Source organism: Sorex araneus, chromosome 2 (genome assembly GCF_027595985.1).
Source record: "Sorex araneus isolate mSorAra2 chromosome 2, mSorAra2.pri, whole genome shotgun sequence".
In the NCBI taxonomy this organism is placed as follows: Eukaryota; Metazoa; Chordata; class Mammalia; order Eulipotyphla; family Soricidae; genus Sorex; species Sorex araneus.
The window spans coordinates 153173920-153181842 of NC_073303.1; the positions used below are offsets into that span (position 1 = coordinate 153173920).

Here is a 7923-nt window from a genome sequence, read left to right on the forward strand (position 1 = left end):
TGTACCATATGATTTGGAAATTTTTGATGCAATTTTTAATAGTACATCTTACTCATATAGAATGTAAATACATACCAAATAGTAAGAGCTCAACACATATTCAATTGAATAACTCAAAGTTTGTAACCTATTGGTAGTAACTCTAGGCCAAATAGTCAAAAAGGATAATTATGATGCCATATACTCTCTAGAGTATATGGAGAAAGAAAACTTGTGGAATTTCACAGAGGTAATCCAAATGATATCATGTAATTCTTTCCAACCATTCCCATTCCAAAAAATGTTTATGCTAACCCTTTATGTTATGGATATAGTTTAAATAATTTTTTCTTGTATTTTAAGCAATTTACCCATCCTGGATTGTAAATTCTATATCACTAGTTTTAGGTGACAGTATATAACAATAGCTTAGTAAAAGTTAATGACACTTGATTTATAAAATTCACAGAAGTACACAAACTGATTACTTTTATTTCATTTTATTTCTCCATTTTTCCAAATAATATTTTCTGAAATTATGATTTTAAAATAAATCTAATGTCCAATTTTTCAAGTAAAATCCATTTTTAATATTCCAATTCTTCTATCACTTTCTATTTATTATAAATATCACCCAAGATTAAAATTGTTAGTAATATACACCTAAAAACCTTTAACCTTCCTATCTAATCTTTCTGCCAATCTTACTCTGGTCATAAAAATTTTAATTGTAGAATGAAAAGAAGAAACAGATTTAGACAAAACTAGTAGCATATTCTGGAGACTTATAAGTTCCCTAATGTCCTGTCAAACTTTTTTTTTTTTTTTTTTTGTTTTGCTTTTTGGGTCACACCTGGCGCTGCACAGGTTTTATTCCTGGCTCTGCACTCAGGAATTACTCCTGGTGGTGCTCAAGGGACCATATGGGGTGCTGGGAATTGAATTCGGGTTGGTAGTGTGCAAGGCAAATGCCCTACCCACTGTGCTGTGCTATTGTTCCAGCCCCATCAAACATCGTTTTAACCTCTAGCTTGAACCACATCATTGGTAACAGTCTTTGGCAGGATTCACCCTGCTTCGTGCTGACAATGCCTAGGTTTTGGCATGCACTAAGAATTTAGCTTTTGTCTCGAGGTCTCTGTGATGCAGCAACTTATGATGCTCTGGTCATAGCATAGCTCTTATGTCTTTGCATTCAGAGGAATAGAGAAATTGACATCTCAGGGGAACAAGTTCTTAACACATAGGAGATAACTGTAAACAATAAATGCTTCTCCCTTTTATCTCTGAGATATAATTTAATAGGAATCTGGAAGCTATTTGGCACTAAACAACCAGTAACAATGGCTTGAACTACTTGATAACACTACCCTATTTTTCGTGGATTTTCTTTTTTCCCCTCTACACTCCTCTCACTCCTGTTATTTGAAATCAAATTCCCAAAAGCAATCCCTCTACTTTTTTCTAAGACTCTGCTTTCCAGCATAACCAAGATAAAACAGTAATTAAATAGATTCTTGGTAGATTATATGATGCAAGAAATAATTTTTCTTGATTCTCAACAAAGGATAAAGAAACATTTAGTTGGCAACACGGCTTATGGTGATTTTCACTTTCCATTTTTTCCCCCTTTCTGGAAGTTCATCATCCATCCTGAAGTCTTTCACCTATAGAAAAGAAAGAGTTGGCATAGATTAATTTATGATTGAATGGGAAAATTCTTTGTGAGGAATGTTCTAAGCTTTTAATTTTCCTTTTCCATCTGAGGAGTTCCTCCAGTATATACAATTAAGGAGGTCCATAGTTGCATTACTCTGAAAGGAGTAATAAATAGTAATTGAGGAGCCCTCATCTTGCTTTATAACATAAATCTTTCAGTTGCTTTGGAAATAATCATACATATTATTTTTTATTTTCCTTGGTAAAAAGTCTGGAGTTGCAATACTGTGATCCTTTCTGTTAAGAAACTTTAAACCATAAAAATTACCAAACCCCTACATTTGTGGAAAAAAATAATGATGAAATAACCTAAAAGATATAGCTGCTACTAGGAATAAATTAAGGTTTTTCACATTCAAGTCCTGAGAAAAATGTTAATAATTAAGATTTTTGTTATTTAATATATGAACCAAACAAAGTTGGAACAAAGTTGGTAAGATAATAAAACAAAACAAAAACAAAATAAAAAAAACTCTGCTGTTCCCAAAACTGTAATTTGAATTCTAGTGGCAGGGCAAGTTAGATAATAAAGTAGAAAAAAGTGAGACAAAACTAAATAATTAAAATATAAGCATTTCAAACAAAGGCTAGAGATAAAAATAAACTAGTCCTGGGGGACAGAATGTCCAAGTCGTTTGTTTTGTTTAATATACAGAGTTTGCACTAAAAATACAGTTGAACAAAGACTTGAGAGAAAAGTCAGGTGCTTCCCTATTTAGGGGAGAAGCATTCAGGGAGAGGAAAAAAACTTCCTCAAAATCCTCAAATGAAAGAAGCCAATGTGGCTTGGAGGACCTGAGTATTGAAGGACAAGATCAGAAAGGGCAGGAATGCTGGTATGCAGAGCACGAGAATAGGGCTCTTAATGGATGGAGGCCCATTTTGGTATTACTATTGATAAGGGAGGTACTACTGGTCTTTAGTGGGTTGGTTAACATAAGTACAGTGATGGTCAGGGCATCGGATGGGATATTTTTCCATATTCTGAGTGACTCTGAACTTCCCTGGTGTTCATTCATGAGATTTAAATTTTATAATAATTATTTATACTAACTTTTAAATTCCATTCATGACAAGTTAGGTTGCTGGGATCAACTCTCCACTGCAACAAATAAACATCCTGGAAAAAATAGATTTAGCCTTTGCAAATTTTTGTCAATTATTTCCCTTCCTCATGCTGTCTTCCCTGGGGCCCCTCAGAGGGGATGGACTCCAGCTACCCTCCCCACCCTGAGCAGAGCCCCCGGCAGCTGAAGACCACGGGAACCTAGCCACAGCCATGCTCAAGGCCCCTCTCCACATGTTTGGACAAGCCTCAAGCATGAAGGTACTGGCAGAGGAACCCAGGTGTGTGTAATAAACGTAATAATCCCATCAATAGCCAACATCCAGAGACTTAAAAGCAAGCTCCCAGAAGCAATATCTTATAACCTACTTCTCCCTCTGGGAGAAACTAGCAAGCTACTGAGAGTTTCCTGCCCCATGGGACAGCCTTGTAAGCTTCCCATGGTGTATTCATATGCTAAAACCAGTAACAAGTTGGATCTCATTCCCCTGACCTTGAAAGAGCCTCCAATGGGGCATCATTGGGAAGGCCCAGTGGAGAGAGGCTTCTAAAATCTCAGGGATAGGACAAATGGAGAGGTTACTGAGCCCGCTCGAGAAATCGACAATCAACGGGATTTTGTGATTCGTGATGCTTGTTTCCATCTTGCGTTTTGGGAGTTCAATTTTATGTATGTTAGATCACCTGATCCATGATGCATGAAGCATCAATTTGTATGTCACACAAGCTTTATTTATTTAGTTTTTTCTTCACATTTGAATGATTTTTGCTGTGAATGATTTTTGCTGACTTGTCAGACGTAATAATGTTCCTTTTACTTCTGTGTCCATCTTACTGATACTCTAAACAAATAACTTCAGGTATATTTGTTATGGAATTTCCATTTCATTCATTAAAAAAAAACTGTCTAACTCTTAAATTTATCTCTGTATTACATCTTATCTCAAGTAAGATCCTTTAGCATATCTGTCAATGTTATTTTAAAGACCTTGTCTACTAATTCCAACAGCTGCACTAATTTATGTTTCTAGTGATTTGTAACAAAGGTGCTTTTTCAGACCAGTGGGAAAAGGATGGTCTTTCAAGAAAAAGACCTGTGCCGATAGGAAAACTATATGAAAAAAAATTAATGCTTACTCATATCATATGCTTAAATTAATTCCATATGATTATTAAAAGAAAACAGTATGTATTACAGATGTTAGCATGGGAGAATTTCTTGTAGACAATGATTTCTTAGAGAAGGCAGCAAAGACATTACCCATAAAGGAAGACTGATCAATTTGAATTCACTAAAAACTATAAATTTATATTCAGGAAAATTTAACCATAAGATAAACATGCAAAGCACAGATAACAAAAGGATTTTTGTGGGTTTTATTTTTGCATTTACATCTAACGATGAACTCGCATTTACAACTCAAGTAGAAAAAAATACATAAAAGTGGAATGATCCAGAGGCACTTTACCAAAGATGATATTCAAATGGTTAAAAATCAAAAGAAAAGATACTCATCTCCAACAGTCTCCAGTCACCTGTAAAATGAAGCAATGCAACTACCAAATGTAGATGGCAAAGGGAAGCAATGAAAATTCTCATTATCTACTGCTAGTGGGGAATGTCAGAAAAATTGGCACTGTCATTTATCCAAACACGTCTGTGCTATTTTACTTTTAGGTACATATTCCGGGAAAAATATGGGTCATGGACACACATACATAGGTATGTCTAATAATGTTCACAGAAATATTATTTTTATTACCCCAAACACAAAAGGTTTAGCCCCCATTTAATCATCCAATTGTGTATGTAATATGAACATTTGATATTAGTGTAAGTGACCAGTCAACAAAAATCCCATCTTTATCAAGTATCCAGAATAGGCAAATCTACAGACAGAATGAAATTCAATAGTTTCTTAAGGGCTGTAGAGGATGGGGATGGGCTCAGAAGAGGTGATAGCCAGTAAGTATGGAGTTATTCTCAAGTGATAAAGATATTCTTAAATTAATTGTGGTGATGAGTTTAGCTATCTGTGATTATGTTAAAATAAAAACCTGACTGGTATATTTTAAATGAGTGAAACAAGTGACAAGAAATTACATCTCAATAAAGCTAAAATAAAAATAAAGGATAAATTATGACAGATAATTGAAAAGTAGGTAACACAGATGAAATAAAGTAAAATTAAAGAAAACCTTGCTACCTTTAACATGGATGGATTGATATAATATGGAATAAAAAAAAAACCCTAAGTAATATAGACTACTTCCTAAATCATTCGCGTCTATGAAATTTAAAGATAAAATTCTGTACTTGAGAAAAAAATAGATAGTATATAGGGAGAAATTAACTTCAACAGTGAAGACGATGAAGGATGTCAGGAATGCTCTATTTCTTCATCCAGATGGCTGAAAAGGTATGCTTGTATTGGTCTTTGAATATTTAAACATAAACTATTCTAAAAATGAGCACGTTGGACATACACTGATAATTAGAATAAATGCTATAAAAATAATTGTTAAAGATACTGCTATGTTACTTTGTAATTCGCTCAAAACGTGGGGCTTTGGTTTTTGCTCCTTAATAGGACTCAATGCTCTTCACAGTGAAGAAAGGCATGGCTAGTCCTCTGGGGGTTCCCCGCGCACTACCAGGAAATCTGCACCGGGCTGGAAAAGCAGAGACTGAGAAGCAAGCACCCGAACGACAGTAACTAAGTCTGGACAGGTTAAGTCCAGCGAAGTTTCTAGGTCTCTTTCTGCATGCGCTGCAAAATTCTGGTTAAAGTGGGAACGGATTAGCCTCCTTTCCGGGTGAAGTGGACAGAGTCAAATCACTATTGTCTGCGCCTTTCTGAGGGGCCAGCAGCTAAGAACTTTTTTTTTTTAAACCTTGAAAAAATTCTTGAAGACAATCATATACCAGGCATAGTAATTGACCTGCAAACCGTAAAACATTTGCTAAATGGCTCCTAATTGAAAAGATCTGCCAGTTTCTTCGCTGACACTAATACTCTAGGCTGAGAACCCACAAGGAGAAACAAAAACAAACAAAACAAAACAAAACAAAACAAAACAACCGTTAGCAGGATCAACGCTTGCAGAAGACACGCACGTGGCATTAGCTGACGGGAGCACTTCTTGCCAGTGGCATCGGGAGTTGAATGGGCTTTGCAGGTTTCTCAGACACAGAACTCGGAATCCAGTAAAGACAGACCAGAAACTCACCTCCGCGGCATCCAGCGGGAACGGGCTGGCCACACTGCCCGGGTTCGAACACAACCGCCCTCCTGGCAGACGGGTCAGCGGGCTGGGCGCGGCCGATCGCAAACAAGAAGGGCTCTGAGCTCCTTGTGACAGCACCGCTGTCACTCCTGCAACCCACGGAGTATCGGCGCCCAACCTGAGTGGAGTTTTCTGGCCTTTGCTGCGGGAGGCCGCCGAGCGGCTCAGCAAGGTTCGCGGGTGGGTGCGTAACTTTTCCCCGAGAGCCCGCCGGGGGCCCCCGCGTCAGGCGCACGCGCAGTGGCTGCAGCCAATCAGAGCGCGGCTGGCCCGGCGGCGAGGGGAGGAGAGCGAGACCCTCCCGCCCGCGGCCGCCCGGGAGAGTGACGCGTGCTCCGCGTCCTGGCCGCACAACTCGGAAATTCGACGTGCGCGGCATCCCTCTTGACCCTTAAATTCCGCACAGACGTGAAAAGCACTTTCATCCTCCTGGCTCAGTGTGGATCCCTTAAGAACACGGCACGCCGCCCCCGCCTCGCGCTCCTCAGCCGAGGCGTTCCTGGCTTTGGGGCCAGGATGACTCTTTGTTGTGAGGGGAGGGACGCTGCCTGACGCCTGGACTCGGAGGCTTAGACACAGGGTGACAGGAGCTACCCGCCGCCCTGCCCCCACCTGTGACGAGAGAGAGAGAGAGAGAGAGAGAGAGAGAGAGAGAGAGAGAGAGAGAGAGAGAGACAGAGAGAGAGAGAGAGAGACAGAGAGAGAGAGAGAGAGACAGAGAGAGAGAGAGAGAGAGAGAGAGAGAGAGAGAGAGAGAGAGAGAGAGAGAGAGAGAGAGAGAGAGAGAGAGAGAGAACAAAGGGGGCAAAACAGAGACAGACAGAGGAGGAGAGAGACACAGAGAGACAGCGAAATAGACTGACAGAAAACAAAAATTACCTCTCTTCAGGATCTGCAGTATGACATTAGTGTCCTTAGAAAAACACATCATTAAACTTTTCCAACACAGGAACTCATAATCCACTAAACACTCTTACATTAACTGCAGTCTAGCATACAGATTGTATTAGGATTTCTTCGAGTGTCCACCCCAAATCCGTGCATAGCCTGTTACTTATCTAGAAAGTAAAAACCCAGATGGTAACAGACCACGTACTGAAGTTAGTTCTCTTAAAACTTTTCTTCAATTTCGAACATTTCTCCAGTCTTTTGCGCACACACACACACACACACACACACACACACACACACACACACACCCCTACTCCTTTGTATTTTCTGACATCGACTTTCGAAAGTTCAAGTCATTGGTTTTACAGAAAGTCTTTCAATTTGAATATTTAGATTGGTTCTTATAATATTTGAGTCGAACATTTTGGCCTTTTGGGGGGCTGGAAATCTACATAGATGATGTTTTTACCTGCTTTGATTTTTTTTCAGATGATTTCTTGGCTGCTCTAACATTTAACTTTAAAAAATTCCTTTTCCCCCGTGATTTGAGATAACACTTTATTGCTTACGTAAATGCACACATCGTGTATATGTATATTATTTAAAAAAATATATTAGTCTTCTCAGTTATTAATGACATGGTTTTAAATATCAGAAACTATACGATATGTTCCATTATTTAGTGGAACTAGATCTGTCCCATTGCTGGCTTTTCTCTGGTTTTGGAAAATATTCTATTTTTGCTTTTAAGACAAACAAAAGAATTTGTCTCCATAAAAATATTGTTTTAAATTTGCATCAATTTATGGCTTCCAATTATTCTTTGACAAACAAGGTTTATTTTCCTTTCACAAATCCCAGTTGTGTTCTAGGAAGCTTTTCTCATACAGCTTTTACACTTACAGTTTCCATGTTATATATCTTCCTTGGGAATTTTATTTTTCTGTACCAAAGATCAACTAATGTCTCATAAATGTGAA

The 7923-nt window shown here is 38.4% G+C and overlaps 1 protein-coding gene across 3 annotated transcripts; it reads right to left on the reverse strand.

Moving 5' to 3' along the window:
* Nucleotides 1-473: 473 nt before the first annotated feature.
* Nucleotides 474-6462, reverse strand: LOC129402168 (collagen alpha-1(I) chain-like). Of its 3 annotated transcripts, XM_055127573.1 has the most exons (3): nucleotides 5996-6462; nucleotides 2753-2818; nucleotides 474-1646 (listed from the first exon to the last, which is right to left on the reverse strand). In XM_055127573.1, exons 1-2 carry the CDS (start codon nucleotides 6429-6431, stop codon nucleotides 2790-2792), a joined length of 465 nt encoding a protein of 154 aa, XP_054983548.1. In that variant the 5' UTR covers nucleotides 6432-6462; the 3' UTR covers nucleotides 474-1646; nucleotides 2753-2789. The 3 variants fall into 3 exon arrangements, with proteins under 3 accessions (XP_054983548.1, XP_054983549.1, XP_054983547.1); XM_055127574.1 differs by lacking the exon at nucleotides 2753-2818; XM_055127572.1 differs by lacking the exon at nucleotides 474-1646 and having other exon boundaries at nucleotides 1665-2818.
* Between the last annotated feature and the right edge of the window lie 1461 nt (nucleotides 6463-7923).